Source organism: Capra hircus, chromosome 25 (genome assembly GCF_001704415.2).
Source record: "Capra hircus breed San Clemente chromosome 25, ASM170441v1, whole genome shotgun sequence".
Taxonomy (NCBI): domain Eukaryota; kingdom Metazoa; phylum Chordata; class Mammalia; order Artiodactyla; family Bovidae; genus Capra; species Capra hircus.
In genome coordinates, this window is record NC_030832.1 from 19599655 (window position 1) to 19622684 (window position 23030).

A 23030-nucleotide genomic window follows, 5' to 3' on the forward strand; every position below is an offset into this window, starting at 1 on the left:
GTCCTTCACGTAAGAGACGTGGGAAAGAGTGTCGCGGGGAAAGCTGGGCCACTGTCGCTGTCCGCCACCATCTTGCTTTCCTCTAAGGCGGCAGTGACCGCGGCTCAGACCAGTCTGGAGCAATGAAGCTGTTAACCAGAGCTGGGGCCCTCTCGGTGAGCACAGCTGGCGGGCTTGGGAAAGGGTTGGAAAGCAGATGGTCAGCAAGGTCATACGGACCGGAGTTGCCTGGTTTGGGGCTCTTGGGCGCTGGGCTTCGTTCTGCCCTTCAGCTGAACCCTGCAGGCCAACTGGGCTCCAGGCTGGGTGGGTCAGGCTTTGGAAGGCCCGCTCGTGCTCTGAGCAGAGGAGACCTAATGCAGGAAAACGTGCAGAGTGAGAGAGAGAGGGCTTGAGAGCAGAGGTGAAGCGATTCGGTGGAGACACCTTTGAAGGTCATTGCTGCACTTGCGTGCAGGTGAAGAAGCCCGCAAAATATGGGTCGCAGGAGGCCGGTGTAGACCTAGCCCCCCATCCCTACCCTGTCAGCTGCTGCCTTTGTTTCTTGGCATATCATGTAGCATCAGCTGCTCCAACTGTTAAACGGGCTTATGAGTAAAATCATAAGAAAAAAAAATGAGCTAATACCTGTATAGCGTTTTTTGGTGAACCTGGAACTTGATTGTTACTGTCGTGTCCTGGCTGCGTAAAGTGTGCTTTTCTTGATCTTGTTTTAATATTATCCAGGAGGGGTTCTTGGCCTTCCCTTTAGAGCTTCTTAAGGCTCCTCCTCCATGTCGGAGTGACGCATAGGTGTCACTTGGGGAAAACTCCAGTATCGGTGTTATACCATTGTGGACTGGTGGTTATCAAGAGGGGACAGTTTCAACCTCTGAGTTTAAAACAACTCTTCGAGGCCAATTTTGCCCCCGGGGGACATTTGGCAATATCTAGAGACATTTTTGGTTGTGACAACCTGAGGGGCGGGGGAGTGCTACTTCTGAACATCCTTCAGTGCTCAAAGGTACCCACAACAGAGTTATCCAGCTAAAAATACCAGGAGAGCCTGGGTTGCTAAGTAACGTAGTACTAGAAGCTTCTGAAAAACCAGGGAATGGAGTTTCCAGGTACTTAGTATTTAAATATATAAACTATGAATTATACAAATGACCATGATTTAGACTGTAATTCTCTTAGCCTTCTTAGCACCCCAAACTAACCGGTGATTTTAATAACCCGTAGAGGGAAGTCCAGTTGGACTGGCTAAAGAGCTCAAAACCTCCTCCTCATTCATTCCATCCTCACCTTTCAGTAGAAAAAAGAGCTCAAAAGTAACAGAGTTGAAGAGGACCAATGTAAACAAATTGCAGTAAGCTTGAAAGCAATTGTTGTTTCTACTTAAAGCATTTACTCTACATAAGAATAAATTTATACATCTTTTGTTATTAAAACAAAATAGTAATTGTATGGACAGTTACTAGGATAAATCTTTGCAACAGGTTTGACTGGAACAAATTATAGAAAGTACGTTATCAACAAAGTGTCACTGCTCAGGCACATTTGAGAGGAGAGCACCTAAATCTACCTTAGCAACTGATGTGCCCACATATCTTAAATTTTTTACTTTTTGGAAAAATCAAAAGCTAGAAACACTAGTAGAGTTAACTGTACCACACCCAGCGAATGAAATTGTTGATAATAAAGCAAAGCTAATGGTAATTTATAATTTGAAAGTGCTAAGGAAAGTTATGACCAACCTAGACAGCATATTAAAAAGCAGAGACATCACTTTGTCAACAAAGGTCCGTCTAGTCAAGGCTATGGTTTTTCCAGTAGTCACATATGGATGTGAGAGTTGGACTATAAAGAAAGCTGAGCGCAGAAGAATTGATGCTTTTGAACTGTGGTGTTGGAGAAGACTCTTGAGAGTCCCTTGGACTGCAAGGAGATCTAACCAGTCCATCCTAAAGGAAATCAGTCCTGGGTGTTCACTGGAAGGATTGATGTTGAAGCTGAAACTCCAATACTTTGGCCACCTGATGCAAAGAGCTGACTCGTTTGAAAAGACCCTGATGTTAGGAAAGATTGAAGGGAGGAGGAAAAGGGCGGATGACAGAGGATGAGATGGTTAGATGATATCACCAACTCAATGGACATGAGTTTGGGTAAACTTCAGCAGTTGGTTGATGGACAGGGAATCCTGGGGGTCACGTGGTCGCAGAGAGTCGGACACAACCGAGGACTGAACTGAACTGAACAGCAAATGAAAACTAGGAACCAACTTTTTGACAGTACAGCATTGACGCTGAATGCACAACCAGCAGCCCTCCTGGACAACATGAAGTACGATGCAGCCTCTGAGGGGCTCCTTGGGAAACTCAGGCAGCATGTTCATTTAATCCTGGGAGTACTAAGGTTTAATTCTCAACATCTCCACTAGTAATCTTATGATCCTTAGACATAATCAAAATTAATTCTGTGGCATTGTATATCATTTGCCAAAAAAAAGCTGAATAAAATTACACATTTTTGATTCATTATCTGACATGTAAGAGGATCCCTTCCCATGGCTGCATATTACATTTTGAGAATCTGCTGTGGGTGTACCTATTGTTAATCTCAGGATATATTAGTCAAAGAAGATAAAAAAAAAAAAAAAAACCTTTAGTTGTGTAGTCTTAATGTAGCACAAAAGAGAGTGAAGATACTATGGGAAATATTTGGGGCTTGGATGAAGTTTTCTTTGATATGCTTTTTAAAGGTTACTAAAATAATTTAAGGAAATGAAGTCATTGGAAAGTAGACTAAAAAGATGAGACTCTTTAGGCAGATAAGAGAAGCAGTAATGCTGAAATCTATAAAAGGGTATGAATGTGGCTATTCCACACTTTTTGAAAAAGTTCCAAAGCATTAGAGCCTAGAAAGGACCACTGGGAGCTCTAATAAGGTTGTTAAAGGGTAAAATAAAATGCAGTGAATCTTTATATAAGAAATGAACATGTTCAACTCAGCATTTCTTCTAGCTCTACAGATCACAAATAGAGATTTAAGAGTGGCATGGGTAAACTGGTGGGTTAGTTAATATGTTAATCAGCTGAATCCTCCCATGGAGTTTTTTTACCACTGAACACCCTCTATTGCTTGGGCCAACTCAGATACAATGCACTCTCCTTTTGAGAAATGTGGTAACCTGTCTTTTTTTGTATTTAGAGATTTTATTCCCTCAAAGTTGCTCCTAAAGCTAAAGCCACAGCAGCCCCTGCAGGAGTGCCTCAACATCCTCAGGACCTCGAGGTTAGTCCCCTGAGTTACTCACTGGACACAGACGCCTTACTGTTCTTGGTAATATAAAGACATTCATCACATCCCTGATTTATTTTATATACAGTTTACCAGGTTACCAAATGGTTTAGTGATTGCTTCCCTTGAAAACTATGCTCCTGCATCAAGAATTGGTTTGTTCATTAAAGCAGGCAGCAGATACGAGAACTTCAACAATTTAGGAACTTCTCATTTGCTTCGTCTTGCATCCAGTTTGGTAAGCATCTTTACTACTTCCGTGTGTTTAGAAATCTGTGATATCTTGGTGCTACAGAGAAGAAAAACTAAAAGCAGCACCCCTATGTTAGTTTCCTGGAGCTGCCATAACAAATTACTTCAAACAGTCTGGCTTAAACAACAGGAGTTTATCCTGTCGCAGTTCTAGAGGCTAGAAGTCAAAGTCATGGTGTCAGTAGAGCCATACTCCCTCTGAAGGCTCTAGGAAGAATCTTGCCTTTGTGTCACCCACAGCTTCTGGTGGTTGCCAGCAGTCCTTTTCATTCCTTGGCTTGCAGCTGCATCATTCCAATATTGCCCCTGATTTCATGTGGCCCTGTCTGTCTGTGTTTCTGTGTCCAAATATCCCTCTTACTGAAGGGCACTCTTAGCCAGCATGACCTCATTTTAAATATTTACATCTGCAAAGGCTATTTCCAAACAGGGTCACTTTTGTAGGTTCTTGGGTAGACATGAATTTTAGTACAGACCTCTAATATAGCATGAAAAATCACAGGATACTTATCATAGAGAAGCAGTAAATTAGCGCCCATCCAGATGTTCATGCTAGAGCATAATGAATCAGTAAAAAGACAACATTTTTAGGGTGGCGAGACACATGTACATCCATGGCTGATTCATGTCGATATATGGCAAAAACCACCACAATATTGTAAAGTAATTAGCTTCCAATTAAAATAAATTAATTAATTTTTTAAACAATAAGAGAATCATGTACCAAAAAAGGACATTTTTAATTTTTAAAAAGAAGTGCCAGAAATTGAAAGAAAATTACTTTTTCCCATATGCAAATCGCTTTCACAATAGATTGATGAATCCAACAAGCATGTATTTGATAACTGAATTTTTATCTAAATGTGCTTTATATAAAAATCTATACTTGTGCTTTTGGGTCAACTTTGTTGGGTATTTCTTAAAAGGAGGCAGTATTTTTAGTTAGTGTTCCTTTTGAATTTAATGACAGACATTAGATTTTGACATAAAGTGATATTTGGCAAACTTGGCATTAAAAACTACCAAAAATGGTTGTTTTTTTCTTTTCCAAGACTACAAAAGGAGCTTCATCTTTCAAGATAACCCGTGGAATTGAAGCAGTTGGTGGTAAATTAAGGTTTGTTAAAAATAAATAATCAGAAATAATGAAAACACCAGAAGATGATCAGTTGTAAAGGAACTTTTCTTGTGTTATCAAGGTGGTTAACAGTTTCTTAAGGCACAAGAAGGAAAAGACTGATGAATTTGACTGCATAAATGTAAAACATCTTTATGCCTGAAAGTAAAAATCTAAGTACCTTAAAGTAGGTATTTGTAACATATGTAACATGGAGAGGATTATTTGGAAAAATAAAGAACTGCAAATTAGGAAAACAACCAAAGGGTAAATGGATAGGAACAAAGATAGGAATAGGCTGTTCCCAGAAGAGGAGGCCAGAAACAATGATCTTTACTTATAATCAACAGTTCAATACCATTTTATACTGCTGGTGGGAGTATGAGTTGATACAGCTACTTAGGAAAGAATCAAGAAATATCAGTTAATATTAAAAATGAGCATAGTCTACAACCTAACAGTTTTTAATCCACATGCACAAAGGAATTCTTTATGTTGTGACTGGAAACAATCTAAATGCCTGTCTTTAAAGAGGTGGATAAGTAAAGTATGATACAATAATATGCTGGGGCTACTACAGTTAGGAATGAACAGCAGTTAAGAAATGAATTCAGTCTGTATCAACATGGCAGACTTAACAAAATGTTATGTGGAAAACAAGTTTTAAGATTTTTTGGAGGTATGAGAAGGTTTTTAACAAAATAATATATAATGCTTATGTTTGTCTCAAGTGGGAGAAAGTGTGAGAGCCTGGGAAGGATACAAAGAGATCTTCAACTTTAAAATTGCCTTTTCTTTTTTAAGTTGTGGTAAAATATATATAAGATAAAATTTACCACCTTTAACATGTGTAGTTCTATAATAAGTGTCATTGAGCAACCATCACCACCACCCATCTCCAGAATGTTTTCATCTTCCCCATCCCAAACTCTGTAGCTATTAAACACTACCTTCCCTTCCCTCAGCCCCAGGCAAGCACCGTTCTGTGTTGTTTCCATGATTTTGACTAGGTACCTCATATCAGTGGAATTAGACAGTATTTGTTACCTTTTCATGACTGACTGACTTCACTGAGCAAAATGTTTTCAAGGTTTATCCAAGTGTAATATGTCAGGACTTTCTTCCTTTTTGTCAAGTTGAAATACTTAACTCTTTTCTTATTTAAGATTTTTTTAAATACTTAAAATCTTTAGTTGAGTGTGCATATTTTTGTTCACTATTACTTATACTTTTTATCCTTCAAAATATTTTTTCCAAAAGATTGATTTCATGAAGATATGAGAAAGCTTATTCTTCTGATTTAGATAATTCACTGTAATTTATTTTTGACTCAGCGTGACGTCAACAAGGGAAAACATGGCCTATACTGTGGAATGCCTGCGGGACGATGTGTGAGTACCTGTGATACTTAGTTGCTCAGTTCTACTCTTTTTTTTTTTTCCAATGTGGCATGACCTCTGATGTTGGTTTTGGATTATTATTCACAAACTGCCTAAAGTTGAATAAAAAGCATTACAGTTATGTAGAATGGATGTTCGTTTTAAATTTTTGACTGGTAACTCTGAGCTTCATGTCTTCTGTAGTGATATTCTAATGGAGTTCCTGCTCAATGTCACCACAGCACCAGAATTTCGACGCTGGGAGGTAGCTGCCCTTCAGTCTCAGCTAAGGATTGACAAAGCTGTGGCTTTTCAGAATCCACAGGCTCGTAAGTGCACTTTTAGATTATATTCGGTCGTTTCTAAGATACTGGGATTTCGAGAAAATCAATTTTTAGAGAAATAAAACTGCTGTTGAAATTCTTTTTCTCCTTGGGTTTGAAAATACACTTTCCAAAAATTTGTCCACTTTTTAAAACATTGTTCATTTCTAAACATTTGTATTGTTGATTATTTTTCATCATGTTAATATGTAAATTTATTACAGAATCCTAGGCCTTTCACCTGTGTTTTATGCCCATCCTCCCACCACTGATTTTTTTGCTTTGTTTTGTTTATTTATTTATTGGTTGCACTGGATCTTCCATGCTGCGTGCAGATTTTATCTAGTGTGGGGGAGCGGGCTTCTCTTGCTGTGGAGCATGGGCTCCAGGCCTGCAGGTTCAGTAGTTGTGGCGCGCAGGCTTAATTGCTCCTTGGCATGTGGAATCTTCCCAGACCAGGGATCAAACCCATGTACCCGGCATTGGCAGATGGATTCTTAGCACTGTGCCACCTGGAAAGTTCCCTGGTGTTTTTTGTTTTTTAACAGTCTTTTATCTTTAATTGAAGGATAATTACTTTACAGTATTGTGGTGGTTTCTGCCTTAAATCAACATGAATCAGCCATATGTATATATATGTCCCCTCCCTCCTAAACCTCCCTCCCTGTCCCACCCCTCTAGGTTGTTTCAGAGCACCCCCTGGTGTTTTTTAATGATTGTTTTACTTACACCAAATCTGGCAGCAATTTATTGCTGCTGCTGCTACTTTTACTGTTATATATTACTGCTGTTGTTTAGCCAGCTCCCTTTTATTGGGTTTTTCCAAAGCAATCAACTTAATTTTAAAAAACCTTTCCTGTATTCATGTTTGTGTTTATAGAGTGTTTGGTTATATAATCTTGACAAGCATATCTGGCAGAACCAATCTGTAAGATAAAAAAAGCACCACTGATTCTCAGAAGTCATAGGACTTCTGGTAGGAGCAAAAATGTGCAGGTAGCCCACTGAGGTATAAACAGGCGACCAACTGCAGGGGCTCAGGATGGCATGGACTTCATTCACATGCAGGCCTGTCAAGTGTCTGGAACATAGTGAGTGCTTGACTCCTGTTTGCTCATATTATATTTCATGGTGATAACTTTATTACCCCAGACCTTTGATAAAAGAAATAGAATAGTAAAATTGTAGAAAAGATGACTTCTGTGTCCTGAGTAGCTTTCTTCCCCACTGGTAGCAGTGAGGCTCCAGCCCTCATCCTTTGTGCCTGAACAGTTATTGTAGTCTCCTGGCTGGTATCTCTCTGCCCAGGCATACCTCTTCAGGTGGATTCTGACATTTATAGGCTGCTATCAGAGAATCTGATTTTTCTCAGCACATTTGACTGGCAGAATTTTAGAAGTTGCTAGAGGTTAAATGATGATAAATTTTCAATGCTTGAATGCGATGACCAAAGTTGTATAATTGTTTTCGAGGCTCTCTACATGGTGTTGTCTTTATTTAAGCAATGTTTCTGTAACTGCTTCTTTACTTATTTTACAGACGTCATTGAAAATTTGCATGCGGCTGCTTACAGAAATGCCTTGGCTAATTCCTTATATTGTCCTGATTATAGGATTGGAAAAGTAACACCAGATGAGGTACTGATAAAACACCTTACATTTTTAAATGTGCTCATTTTCACATTAATTTGAATGTTCATCTACCACTCAGTTTTGTTAGCTAATTTTCTTGTCTTCTAATTTTAGAGATTCTCTTGCTTGCTTTTTTTTCCCATCACTTTGCCTTTTTTTTTTTTTTTTGGCTATACTACCCAGCTTGTGGGAGCTTAGTTCCCCTACCAGGGATCAAACCCATGTCCCCTGCAGTAAAGAGCAGAGTCCTAAACCACCAGGAAATTGCCCATTCATCAACTTGCTTTTTAACTAAAATTCTGTCTGAACAGTTCTTGTGTATCTTTCAGCTAAAAAAAAAAAAAAGTGTTTATTATGAAAGGGGCAATTCCCTGGTGGGGAATTACAGAAATTTCAGAATTACGTTCTGAACAGAAATTTCATTCATTCATACTTTATGAATTCATTACAGAAATTTCATTCATAATTTATGAATAGAGTATATTAAGGGGTCCCATTTTTCAAAAAGTAAGGTGTGTGTATCATAGACAAATACCAAGATATTAACCATGATTATCAAAGTTACTAGCATTTTTAAAATGTATCCCTAGGCTAAAGGAAATTCTAAAGAAATTGGTGCTGGAACACTTTGAGCAAAAGCAGCATTCAGTAGAAAAACATCACCAGGAAAAAAAAATAATATGACTTTCCAAGATGGCTCCATAGATGGAGACAGCATTCGTTTTAGGGCACAAATTCTAAATAAACTGAGCTTCAGCAAGTCTAAACATTAGTCAGGGAACCTTGTAAGCCACCCCCCTGCCATGAATTTTTAACACCACAGGTATACTGTATATCTATTTATGCACTGTATGTATATTTGTACTTTATATATAAAGGATTTTCTTTTTTTTTTTTTTTTTTCCCTTCCCCCAAGAAGTAATTTTCACTCTCTTGGGAACAGTAGTATAGTTGAGAATGCATGTTTTAGCCCTACTTTTATATAAAGATTCCAAGATCTCACATTGAATCTACTGTATAAGCCTATATTAGTAGGGAGACATTAACGAATTTTTTTTAAGCTCCCAAAATAATTCTGTAATCATCCAAGTTGGAAACCCTGGTATAGACAGTAACTTAATAGCAAAAAAATCTTCAGACAGGCAAGAGGAATATAGTGATATAACTGTTAACTCTACTGTAGAATGTTAACAATAGTGCTTTATTACTACCTGTATAAAGATGAACCTGATGTACTACTTAAATCACATTATAATAAAAATCATAAACTTCGTCCCATTTCTTCAAGTTCAAGCCAATATGTGCTCTTATTTTTGTTTTGTTTTTTCATTAACAGCTTCATTGAGATGTAATTTACATACCATACAGTTCACTATTTAAAATGCACAATTCAGGTTTTTATTCTATTCACAGAGTTACATAACCATCACCACATTCAGTTCTAGCAATGGTTTTTAAAAGCTTAATTTAACTCAGTACTGGGAAGTCCCTTATAGTTTATTACAGCAGCTTTTAAGCCTGTTTATTTTCTGCTAAACTGCACTTTGACATTTTTATAGTTCTTTATATTTATACCAGTATAACCAGATAAATGTTTTTACTTTCTCAGTTACATGACTATGTACAGAATCATTTTACAAGTGCAAGAATGGCTTTGATTGGACTTGGTAAGTTGGCAATTCCCTGCATGTCAGTTTGCTTCTTTTTAAGAGTAGTTCTTTTAACTGACAAACATAGAAAACAGACTTATGGTTGCCAAGGGGGAAGCACGGGAAAGGCTTGGTTTGGGAAGAGCAGATGCAACCTATTCTGTATAGAACAGATAAACAACAAGATCCTGTGTTATAGCACAGGAAGCTATATTCAATGAGAAGGTAGAATTATCCTTGAAACTGTAAAATCAGATACTATCATATGTAACTGTGTATATATACATCTTTTACAGTTATATCAACATCTAGATAACTTACAGTTCCATGTTTCTTGGCTCCCAGAGAAAGTGGTAGATAGTCAGGAAATTCCTGAGGTTGCTGACTTTTCCTTTTGTAATTGTTGGGGTAGTGAAGGGGACACCTTTCCAGTGCATTGTAATTCTATCACTATATTGGTAACCAGCCTCAATGTATAATATACTCACTTGGGTATTTTCTTAAATTCTGATTACACAATTCTCCATATGTTGTTCTGTCTCATTTTAGAAAGTGGTTAATCGAAAAAAGAGAAACTAAGGTGCACTCTTAGTAGATGCTGCACTTATAGTTAAGAATAAAGATATTGTTTCATTGTCTCTGTATGAGTTACTTTAAAAAAGAGTAGTCCCTTAAGCTATAATTATGTGATTACTGGATTGAACAAAATTTGAGAACTACCCTGTGTTATGTCAGAAAGTCAGTATATGATAGGATTTTTATGTACATAATTTTTTAAATTTATTTGGCTGTGCTGGGTCTTTGTTGCTGCATAGCCTTTTCTCTAGTTGCAGAGAGCGGGGGCTACTCTCTAGTTGTAATGCACAGGCTCCTCACTGTGGTGGCTTCTCTTCTTGCCGAGCACAGGCTGTAAGTCTTCAGTAGTTGTGGCGCACAGGCTTAGGTGCCCCACAACGTTTGAGATCTTCCCAGATCGAGGATCAATCCCAGACCTGTGCCTCCTGCATTCGCATGCAGATTCTTTATCACTGAGCCACCAGGGAAGCCCTGATAGGATTTTAATAGCTAGTCTTTCATGGAAACAACCTGAATGTCCACTGACGAATGGATGAGGAAGATATGGTACATATACACAATAGAATATTATTCAGCCATTAAACAGAATGAAATAATGCCACTTGCAGCAACATGATGAATGTAAACATTATCATATTAAGTAAGTCAGAAAGAGAAAGAAGTACCACATGATACCACTTATACATGGAATCTAAAATACAATACTAATGAACATATCTGTGAAACAGAAACAGACGCCTAGAGAACAGAATTGTGGTTGCTGAGGTGTGTCAGGGAGGGAAGATTGGGAATTTGGGATTAGTAGATGCAAACTAGTATAGATAGAATGTATAAGCAACAAGGTCCTACTATATAGCACAGAGAACTATATTCAGTTTCCTGTGATAAACCATAATGAAAAAGTATATGTATAACTGAATCACTTTCCTGTACAACAGAAATTAACACAACATTGTTAATCAGCTATACATCAATAAAATTTTTAAAATATCCCCAACACAGTTTTACAGCATGTAAATAAATCCTCCACAACTCTGAAAAGAAAAAGGCTAGTCTTTTTTTTTTTAAGTACTAACTTTTAAATTCATTACAGTATTTGCAAAACCTATGACAAAGGGCAAATTTCTCTAAGCAAAGAGCTTTTTACAAAGAGCTTTTAAGTACAGTTTAATGGAAAAATCGACAAAGGGATGAACAAACAATTCATGCAAAAAGTGTGTTATGTGTGTATACAATTATTGTAAAAGATGTAATAACTAAGAAATTTTTAATCTGTGAAGTTGGCAAAAATTAAAAGATTGACACTACCCAGTATTAACCAAGGTATGGAGAAATAGGCACTCAAAAATTATTGGTAGGAGTGTAAACTGGTACCTTTTTGGAGGTCTATTTTAAGAATTTACCCTGCAGAAATATTTTGATAAGTTTACAAAAGAATATTGTTTGCAGTAGTTGGATTTTGTTCATTTGTTTTATAAATAATAATTGAGGTATAATTCACATTGTGTAAAATTCACCTTTCTAAAGTGTGTAGTTTGTGGTTTTTAGATACTCAGAGTTGTGCAGCTATTGCCACTATCTAATTTCAGAACATTTTCATCATCCCCAAAAGAAACCCCATACTCATTAGCAGTTACTCCTCATTCCACCTCCTTGCATCTGACAACTGGCAGTCTACTTTTTATCTGTAGAGAGCTGACTATTCTGGACATTTCATACAAAGAGAATTATACAGTAATAGCTTCTGCAACTGACTTCTTCCACTTAGTCACTTAGCATAATGTTTTTAAGGTACATCCATACTACAGCATGTACAAATGTTCCGTTCCCTTTTCTGGCTGAAAAATATTTCATTACATTTTGTTCATTCACCATGTGGACATTTGGGTTGTTCCTGCATGTTTTAGCTATTAAGAATATAAACATTCACGTGTAAGTGTTTTAACAAAGTATCTTTTTCATTCTTTTGGGTGTATACCTAGGAGTAGAATTGCTAGGATTAGGATATAGGATTATCTCTCTGTTTAACACTTTGAAGAACTATGAATCTGTTTTCCAAAGCAGTTGAACCATTTTATTTTCCCACCAACAGTGTATAAGGATTCCAGCTTCTCCACATCCTCACCAATATGTACTGTCATATATCTTATGAGGTGGTATCCCATTGTGGTTTTTGATTGTAGTGATTGATAACATTGAACAACTTTTTTTGTGCTTTTTGGCTGTTTATGTGTCTCCTTTGGAGAAATGTTCATTCAAGTGCTTGCCATTTTTTAATTGGGTTGTTTGTTCTTCATTGTTGAGTTGTAAGAGTATTTTATATATTCTGGATACTAATCCTTACCAGATACATGATTTGCAAATATTTTTCCCGTTTTGTGGAATATCTCTTCGTTCCTTTTAAAAATGCCTCTTGGTGCTTATTGCAGTATTGTGCAAGCATCAGTCATGTCCATCAGGAAGAGATTGATTAAATAAATAATGGTACATCAGTATAATAGAATTCTTTATAACCATTAAATGTTTGGTGTAGTCCACTCAGAAGTAAATTACAAAAGACAATTTAGAAACTATCAATAGAAGACACCATTTTAAAAATAAAAAGGATAATATTAGTATTTACATAGGAAAAAGGTTCTAGATGAATATATAATAAAGCTGTAAATGCATATCTCTGTAAGAGCATTATAATATTTTAATTATATAATGAAGCATTTTTAAAATAGTAGGTATTTACAATTGTGTTTTAGAAATTCTGGTTCTGTAGTGTGTTTTTGTTTGTTTCTACTGACAGGTGTGAGTCATCCTGTTCTAAAGCAAGTTGCTGAACAGTTTCTTAACATAAGGGGTGGCCTTGGTTTATCTGGTGCAAAAGCCAAGTACCATGGAGGTAAGCATTTTGTTCTGTTAAGGTTAATTTACCAGGATGCCGCCTCTCCCCCACAATAGCATATTGGAATACAATAGGCCTGATTGTTTACTACTAAACAGTATCAGTGTGGAAAGAGAGAGAATCATTGTGGAAAGTATCAATTGCTTGGGTATTATGTGTTAAGTATGTTTGTGAATGTGTTGGGGGAAGGGCAGGATAGCAAGGAGAAGACCAGGCCAGAGAAATGCTTCATCTTAATGCAGTAATACCGTCTAATAGAGAATATTGAAGAATAAAACCAAAAAATGCTTTCTTCTTTGCTCTTTCTTTACGTGGCCCCAGGTGAAATTCGAGAACAGAATGGAGACAGTCTGGTCCATGCTGCTCTTGTAGCAGAGAGTGCAGCCATAGGAAGTGCAGAAGCAAATGCGTTCAGTGTTCTCCAGCACGTCCTTGGTGCTGGACCACATGTTAAGAGGGGCAGCAATGCCACCAGCTCTCTGTACCAGGCTGTTGCCAAGGGAGTTCACCAGCCATTTGATGTGAGTCTGAACAGTGAACATCTTTCCTTTTGTTCTCAAAGGCTTAATGTTTATAGTGTTGTCCTGGGAACTTGATCTAAGTGTTAATCTGCTTTTAAAATTTAAGATGACTCAAAGAAAATCTTTGTAAAATTGAAGAGGCAGCCAGGCTTAATTTTAGTACCTTAGTGGGTCTATCAAAAACTTACTGTTATTCTAATATAAAAATAAGAATTGAATGCTTAAAAAATCCAAAATTCCACTCTCTCTTGGAGTTTGCTCAACTTCATGTCCATGAACTTCATGTCCATGAACTTCATGTTCATGTCACCCTGCTTATTTAACTTACATGCAGAGTACATCATGAGAAACGCTGGGCTGGAAGAAGCACAAGCTGGAAGGAATCAAGATTGCCGGGAGAAATATCAATAACCTCAGATATGCAGGTGACACCACCCTTATGGCAGAAAGTGAAGAAGAACTAAAGAGCCTCTTGATGAAAGTGAAAAAGTTGGCTTTAAAGCTCAACATTCAGAAAACGAAGATCATGGCATCTGGTCCCATCACTTCATGGCAAATAGATGGGCAAACAGTGTCAGACTTTATTTTTCTGGGCTCCAAAAGCACTGCAAATGGTGATTACAGCCATGAAATTAAAAAACACTTACTCCTTGGAAGGAAAGTTATGACCGACCTAGACAGCATATTAAAAAGCAGAGACATTACTTTGCCAACAAAGGTCTGTCTAGTCAAGGCTATGGTTTTTCCAGTGCTCATGTATAGATGTGAGAGTTGGACTATAAAGAAAGCTGAACACAGAAGAATCGATGTTTTTGAGCTGTGATGTTGGAGAAGACTCTTGAGAGTCCCTTGGACTGCAAGGAGATCAACCAGTCCATCCTAAAGGAGATCAGTCCTGGGTGTTCGTTGGAAGGACTGATGTTGAAGTTGAAACTCCAATACTTTGGCCACCTGATGCGAAGAGCTGACTCATTTGAAAAGACAAATGAGAATACTGATACTGGGAAAGATTAAGGGCAGGAGGAGAAGAGGACTACAGAGGATGAGATGGCTGGATGGCATCACCGACTCAACGGACATGGGTTTGGGTGGACTCCGGGAATTCGTGATGGACAGGGAGGCCTGGTGTGCTGCGGTTCATGGGGTCACAGAGTCGGACACGACTGAGCGACTAAACTGAACTGAATGTCCATTAAGTCGGTGGTTCTGCCTAACAGACTCATCCTCTGCTGCCCACTTCTTTTGCCTTCAACCTTTCCAAGCATCAGAATCTTTTCCAATAAGTCAGTTGTTTGCATCAGGTGGCCAAAGTATTAGAGCTTCAGTTCAGTTCAGTTCAGTGAACTTAATTGAAGCTTAATAGTTTAGGATTGACTGGTTTGATCTCCTTGCAGTCCAAGGGACTCTCAAGAGTCTTCTCCAGCACCACAGTTCAAAAGCATCAATTCTTCGGCGCTCAGCCTTCTTTTTTTTTTTTTTTTCGCTCAGCCTTCTTTATGGTCCAACTCTCATATCCATACATGATTACAGGAAAAACCATAGCTTTGACTATATGGACCTTTGTTAGCAAAGTGATGTCTCCAGTTTTTAATAGCTATCTAGGTTTGTCTTAGTTTTCTTGCCCTGGGGCAAGCGTCTTACTTTCATGGCTGCAGTCATCGTCCACAGTGATTTAGGAGCCTACTCTTTCACCCTCATTCTGTTTGCTTTCTACCATCACGGTGGTATCATCAGCTTGTGATACATCGAGCCTGGCATTTCGCATGATGCACTCTGCATATATAGCCTTGGTTGCGCTCCTTTCCCAGTTTTGAACTAACACCAAAAAAAGATGTCCTTTTCATCATAGGGAGTCAAGAGATACCTAGAATAACAGGCAAGTATGGCCTTGGAGTACAAAATGAAACAGGGCAAAGGCTAACAGGGTTTTGTCAAGAGAACACTCTAGTCATAGCAAACACCCTTTCCAGCAATACAAGAGAAGGCTCTTCACATGGACATCACCAGATGGTTAATACCAAAATCAGATTGATTATATTCTTTGCAGCCAAAGATGAAGAAGTTCTGTGTAGTCAACAAAAAACAAGACTATGGCTCAAATCATGAGCTCCTTATTGCAAAATTAAGGCTTAAATCGAAGACAGTAGGGAAAACCACTGACCATTCAGGTATGACCTAAATCAAATCCCCTATGATTACACACTGGAGGTGATGAATAGATTCAGAGGATTATATCTGGTAGACAGAGTGCCTGAAGAACTATGGATGTAGCTTTGTAACATTGTATAGGAGGCAGTGACCAAAACTGTCCCAAAGAAATGCAGGAATGCAGCGTGGTTGAGGAGGCTTTACAAATAGCTCAATGAAGAAGAGAATTGAAAGGCAAGGGAGAAAGGGAAAGATGTACCCAAAACTGAATGCAGAGTTCAGAGAACAACAAAGAGAGAGATGAGAAGGCCTTCTTAAATGGACAGTGAAATAGAGGAAAACACTAGAATGGAAAAGACCAGCAAGCTCTTCAAGAAATTGGAGATACTACGTGAACATTTCATGCAAGGATGGACACCATAAAGGACAGAAACAGTAAGGACCTAACAAGCAGAAGAGATTAAGAAGGGTTGGAAAGAATACACAGAAGAACTATACAAGAAAGGTCTTAATGACTGGATAATCATGATGGTGTGGTCACTTACCTAGAGCTGTACATTCTGGAATGTGAAGTCAAGTGGGCTTTAGGAGGCGTTACTACTACGAACAAAGGTAGTAGAAGTGAAGGAACTCGGCTGAGCTATTTAAAATCCTAAAAGATGATGCTGTTAAAGTGCTGTACTCAATGATAAAAAGTAACACAAAATTGTAGGGTTAAGTATTGTTCATAATTTCAGCAATAGCGCATGGCACAGGTAGGTTATGTTTTAGTAAGTCTTTGGCCATTTGACATATAACAGTGGAAATTAAATCAGTCTTCTCTTTTTATCCTTTTAATACTTGAGTGGTTGTGTCAGACTTTTTTTTTTTTAAGCAGAGGAGCCTTTTTTAATACCACTTCCAAGCTGCAGTGCCCAACACAAAAGCTTTTGCTTTTAAAAAAGTAGAAGGCTTACTTGACAGTGAAACCCTTGGAATCTTCTAAACAGAGCCTTAGGGGTCCATGGAGCAGTTTTCAAACCATTATCTTAAATTAGTCCTAAATTAGAGTTCCTCCAAATGGTCTTTCTTCCCGTCTGTGATCTACTCTGTTTTCTTTTTTTCATGCTTTACTCTTTTCCATTGAACGTTAATGATCCTTTGGATAGTTGGAGTTTAATCCAGTGACATAATTTAACAGAAATTCCTACTTTAGAATTTGGCCAGAAATTTGGAGAATGACTAGGTTAGTCTCAGAACTGTAATTAAACTTCAAGTGATTGAAGTGCCTATCTTTGTGTGCTCCATATAGACCAAACCCATGGTTTTCAAACTTCACTTGGAATATAGTTTAAAATTCGGGCTCCCAGACTTCATCCGTAGTGATCTGAGTGAATCTGTTGTGGGAACCTGAAAGTGTGTTTTTTATAACTCAAGTGATCTTTGGACTTCCCAGGTGTCATTGCTGGTAAAGAACCCACCTCCCGAAGCAAGAGATACAAGAGATGTGGTTTCGATCCCTGGGTCCAGAAGATCCCCTGCAATAGGAAATGGCAGCCCACTCCATTGTTCTTGCCTAGAAAATTTCCGTGGACAGAGGAGCCTGGCAGGCTACAATCCATGAGGTTGCAGAGTCAGATACAGCTGAGCACGCAGTACTCAGACACACATGAGTGACCCTTAGGTTATTGGTCCACATAAACACTGAAAAGCACTTTACTAGGATGTCATATCCATCTCAAGGAGCTTAACGCTCGACTCAGACTACACACAGAAATACCCCTGTTTTCCAGAGGCTTAACTTTTTGCTCCCCTGGACACCTGCTACTAAGCAGAAAAAGTTTTCTAACCCTTTGACTTTGGTCTGTAGAAAAAGAAAAAGTGAATTGGTGAAAAGGAAGTCACCACCAACAGAGGGAAGAAAGCAGGTTTGTCTCATGTCAAGGACATGATCTGCATCAGTCAGCTGTACTGAATCTATAGTAGTAATGTAGTAATGTTTACCGGTTACTGTTTGCATTAACCCTTAATCATCAAAAGGTTAGAAAATACCAAGGAAAGTGACCAATCCATTTTAGAAAGAGTTAAATGAGAAAAGTTATAGTTCTGAAAAAGGTAACCTGTGTACAGAACACTTCAGTCCTTAATAGAATCAGTTAATTGAAATATTAATTCATCTCTTTGCTTATACTGTGAAGGTACATATTTTTTCTAGTCAACCTTAGGGAAACTGTACCGTTTTACCTGGTAGAATGACCTACAGTAAAGTTTCATTATATTTCAGGTTTCTGCTTTTAATGCCAGTTACTCAGATTCTGGACTCTTTGGGTTCTACACTATCTCACAAGCTGCATCTGCTGGAGATGTAAGTTGCAGACTGAAAAATTCTCACCAGATTTTTTTCTCCTGTTAACATTTTTTTAGTAAAAATATAGAATGTTTGAATACAGTGATTTATCTGATCTCTGTCTAGTGTAATATCATTAAAGTGTTACCTGCTATGGAAGAAAGTTAGGAATGGGAAATGTATATACTGATCCTTCCAGGAAAGAGGGAGGAAACGCCTCCTTGCTATTTTGGTTCTGTGTGGACATGTGGCATTAAGTTGCCTCTAGGGTATCTAAATGGAGAACTCAAGAGAAGTCAAGGCCAAGATGTATACTGGGAGTCCTTAACAGAAAAAGTGTGTTGAAATCAGGGTTACATACAAAAGTTCGTAGGAGAAGAAAACTGAAGGTCAAGCTAGGGGAAATGGCCAAGAAAATAAAAAGAAGAGAAACTGGTATATTTGGAGACCAAGAAAGAGAGACTGGTTAACAATCTTTTGATCTACTCTATATTAACATCCCTTTAGTTACCACAGGGAAGTCTGGTAGTTTTAGCAAACTTGGACAATATCAGTTTTTACAAGACTATTGGAAGTGAACTATAATTTACAATATTAAGAAATGAATGAGAAGAAAGAAATGCAAAGTTGGTGCAGGTATAGGGGAGTGGGTGGGATTTTAGTAGAGTTTACACTGAGAGATTAAGTAGGAAGAGACAGACATTCATACTGAAATGAAAGAAATTGGAGTGAATGTAGGAGATAGGAAATTATAGGTGGATTAAATCTGTAAAAGCAAGAGCAAGCAGGATCCAAAGTATAAATAGACATTTTATCCTTGGACATAAAGGCTGATGGGAGAACAGGATATCAGAGATGAGGAAGTACATCCCTGGTGAGGTAGGAAGCTAAATCATGTTTAATTCATGGATTTAGGCTAAAGAAGTAGACCCCGAGGGACATGATAGATTGAAAGTGAACAAGGAACTAGAGATGTTGACAGAAATGGAAGATATGGATAGCATGATTAAAGACAGGCCAAAGGTCTTGGAATTGAGGATTTCAGAGTTCAGGTCTGGGGTGTGGCTATGGAAATAGGTAGCTCACTTGGAGGGTAAAGTAAGTTAACAGACCCCAAATGATGCCAAGGTTGGGATGGAGCAAATCATGGGCCAGGTTTATTATACCCACTCACATCACTAGAACTTGATTCCTTCATGACTCCAGCATTCCAGGCATGGACAGTCTTCACAGATTGGCTCTGTGTGGTTTACTGCTTTCTTCTTAGTGAATAGTAAGAGAGAGCAATATTAATTACATGATGCTTTGAGAGCCTGGGGAAATTTAAAAGGTGCTTATTCTTCATAAGCAATTATAAATCCCTGAGTTTTCTTTTCCTAAACCCTACTGCCATCCTCTGCCCCCTGCCCCTTAATGCTTATAAGAAGCTTGGCTACTTGGATATTGTACAAACAGCTGCTTTATTGGAAGTGTAAGCAGCATCTAGTGACTTAACGAATTCCAGATGGACACAACTATTTCCATCTTGTGTTTCTGCCTCATAGAGGAGCATCTGGAATACTGCAGGAGACTCTGGCACTGATCAAAGATGACCAGCTTTTACTTCTCCTTCCTAGGTTATCAAGGCTGCTTATAACCAAGTAAAAACAATTGCTCAAGGAAGCCTTTCTAATCCAGATGTCCAGGCTGCTAAGTAAGTTTCAATATTAACTTTCAATTATTGGAAAGCTGTATTTTTTCTAGTTACAATACTATTGTAACAAAGGTACAATAGTATTGAAAAGTATGAAAAAGTATTTAAAGGAGAGGAAAATACATTCCTACCACCTAGAGATACAATTGTTAACATTCTGAATATTTTCTTCACCATTTTTAAACATAATTGTTAATACTGCATATATAGTTGTTAATTAAGATATATAGTTAATAAATAATTATCATTACTAACCAATGATTTCTCTTTATAATGTGGTTTTCATTTATTCAGATTACTGAATTAATTGGTATGTCAGAATATACTTGTTGACAGTTGGAAATTATAAACTATAAAGGATATCTTTGGGCTTAAAAAAATTTCGTATTTCACATTACTTTTTGGTATAGATTTGCAATTGAGCCAAGAGTTAAAAATATTATAATGAAAGGCTCTGCATTAAAATATATGTTTGTGTTTATATATTTTGCAGTCACAGTATTAAAAGGTTGTACCAGTTTATAATCCATCATCAGGAGTGCCTGTTCCACCATAACCACTAGGAGCTTTTTTTTTCTTCTTTACTGATTTGATAGACAATAAGATACCTGTTTAAAAAATGGCAACATCCATCTATTTGGTGATTTTTAAATCCCACTGTCTTCACTATGCTAACAGCAAGTGCTAACAAACACCTGTTAACTCAGTAGTTTTGGGAGTTTCTCTAAAAGAGACAAACTATGGACAGAGTTACAAATCAGCTTACATTTTCATACAGGAGATGAAAACATTTAAATTTGATTTCATCCATTTAGGACAATTCAAAACGTAAATCCTAAAACTCAGACAGTCTTCAAGATCATTTAGTATTGTCCACAAAGGAAGTTATGATGGTGAATTACAACCCAGGAGGGAACAACCTTTTACCATTTCTCTTCTCATTAGTAGTATTACATTTTTCACACTGTACACACTGAAAAGTGCATCTCTCAAATGTATAACACACTTTATTAAATGTTGTATACATGGAACCAAGGACTGATAGGGTACAGCTCTACATGACTGCATCAGAAACAGATGCTTATAACAAACTGAAACACTGGATAAACTTAGGAAAAATCTGTTTCAAGTCTTAATTTATTTAAGAAAATTTATTTTCTTAATAAGTGTAGAATTTTGGTTATTAATGCCAAGTTCTGTTTATTTCCTGCCATTTTGATGGAGTTGATACATTTTTGGTAAGGTTCTTAGTCCTGTATTGAAAGAGAGAAAGTGAGGTGTCATTGCTGAAGGGACAAACTAATAATCTCTTGGTAAAGTTTATTGCAGGTAAAATCTTTTTTCAGTTAAGCTGACAGTGTGGTAAAATTGCTACATTAAGTTGTAATTATGTCTAAATGGAGGTCTTGCTACAGAGTTTGAGTTAAATAACTCAAGTGCCTTATTGAACACCAGTTTCTTTCTGGGATAATTATGAATTGGATTATATTTCAAATTGACGCTTTTATGCCCATATTTAAGCTATAGGAGCTTATTCTATATTCTCCTTCCCCATTTGTTCTGTCCTCAATGAGACAAATCCAAGTCCACAGCATGCTGCTAAAGGGACAGTGAGAAGAGCCTACACAGGTATTTTCTTCAGTAGAGATGTCTAATATTATCACCAAAAGTGTATCAGGAAACTAGAATTCCTTCAGTAATCAAGACTTCACACTAAAATAATTTTAACTAGAGCTGAGTTCTAATCTAAAAGCAAAATGCATTCTTTTGGGTTTTTAGTATAATCTTATAATGACAGCTTTCAAAATGATAATGTAAATAATAAAATAGTTGGTAAACTGAAGAAATGGAATGGAGACCTTTAGCACTCTTAAAATTTCAAAGCTGTTAAGTTTGCATATTTACTGAAACATGCTTAAGGATTTAGGAACATACTTTAACTTGCTCCATAAAACTGCCTTCTGCTTTACTTACATACCTTTCACTGGACAGGAACAAGCTGAAAGCTGGGTACCTGATGTCAGTGGAGTCTTCTGAGGGTTTCCTGGATGAAGTTGGGTGCCAGGCTCTAGCTGCTGGTTCATACACGCCGCCATCCACAGTCCTTCAGCAGATTGATGCGGTAGCTGACGCTGATGTCATAAATGTAAGCAAATGAAGATCTGTTTAACATCACATAACTTGTCCTTAATGATGCCATTTCAGAAGGAATGCATAAGGACTGTAAATGCTATTCTCAGGGTATTTGGTAACTGTCTGCCTGGTGTGGAGGCAGAGGCTCAATCCCATCAGATCTGCAGATAGCTTCCTTGTCAACTCAGGAAGTCTATGTATCTTCCTCATTCAACTAACTTACCATTAGGTTAAACTATTTTAAATTTTTAAAGGTCAAGAAGAGTCCAATATTGGCAGTTTCATATGATTCAATCTAATTGTCAAGTTTGGTAGTTTTCCTCCTCACTCTGAAATAAACTTTCTATTCTGCCAATCCTTCACAGTCCACCATCTCAAGATTTTCTTTAGTCTTCTCAGCCAAAGACATTCTCCTGCCCTTGTTCTTTTTTTTTTTTTTTTTTTTTTTACATATTGTTTCCTATAAAATTGACTGGTTTTGAGGATATAGGAACATACTTTAACTTCCTTGAGGATTTAGGAACGTACTTTAAGGACTATGTGTTATACCTCATTGTATTCCCTACTATGCCTAACAAGTACATGAACTACAAAATGAACCCTAAATCAGTCCTTTCTGTATTACAAATGCCAACTCCCCTTTCATGTCATGGTCTCAACCATCTTCTCACCAAGGGGTCTATCCTTGTGGATAGAAAAAACATGAAGGTTATTGGAAGATAGCAATACTGACTTGATTTCACTTGGCGCCTAAGTTCATCATCATTGTTGTTGTAGTTCAGTCACTCAGTTGTGTCTGACTCTTTGTGACCCCATAAACTGCAACACGACAAACTTCTCTGTCCTTCACCATCTCCTGGAGGTTGTTCAAACTCATGTCCATTGAGTCAGTGATGCCATCCAACCATCTCATCCTCTCCCGTCCCCTTTTCCTCCTGCCTTCAATCTTTGCCAGCATCAGGGTTTTTTCAAATGAATTGGCTCTTTGCATCAGGTGGCCAAAGTAATTGGAGCTTCAGCATCGATCCTTCCAATGAATATTCAGGACTGATTTCCTTTAGGATTGACTGGTTTGATCTCCTTGCAGAAGTCTCCTCCAATACCACTGTT

At 37.7% G+C, this 23030-nt stretch overlaps 1 protein-coding gene across 1 annotated transcript in view; it reads left to right on the forward strand.

The window, feature by feature from the left end:
- The window catches only part of LOC100861263 (cytochrome b-c1 complex subunit 2, mitochondrial), a 25583-nt gene continuing 2553 nt past the window's right edge, over nt 1-23030 (forward strand). The window contains exons 1-13 of the mRNA XM_005697593.3: nt 1-155; nt 3190-3273; nt 3368-3517; nt 4584-4648; nt 5983-6039; nt 6232-6356; nt 7890-7987; nt 9591-9648; nt 13001-13096; nt 13421-13620; nt 18032-18112; nt 19711-19787; nt 21780-21933. Coding sequence (XP_005697650.1) covers nt 123-155; nt 3190-3273; nt 3368-3517; nt 4584-4648; nt 5983-6039; nt 6232-6356; nt 7890-7987; nt 9591-9648; nt 13001-13096; nt 13421-13620; nt 18032-18112; nt 19711-19787; nt 21780-21933 — 1278 coding nt within the window. The 5' untranslated portion in view covers nt 1-122. The remainder of the gene's footprint in view (nt 156-3189; nt 3274-3367; nt 3518-4583; nt 4649-5982; nt 6040-6231; nt 6357-7889; nt 7988-9590; nt 9649-13000; nt 13097-13420; nt 13621-18031; nt 18113-19710; nt 19788-21779; nt 21934-23030) is intronic.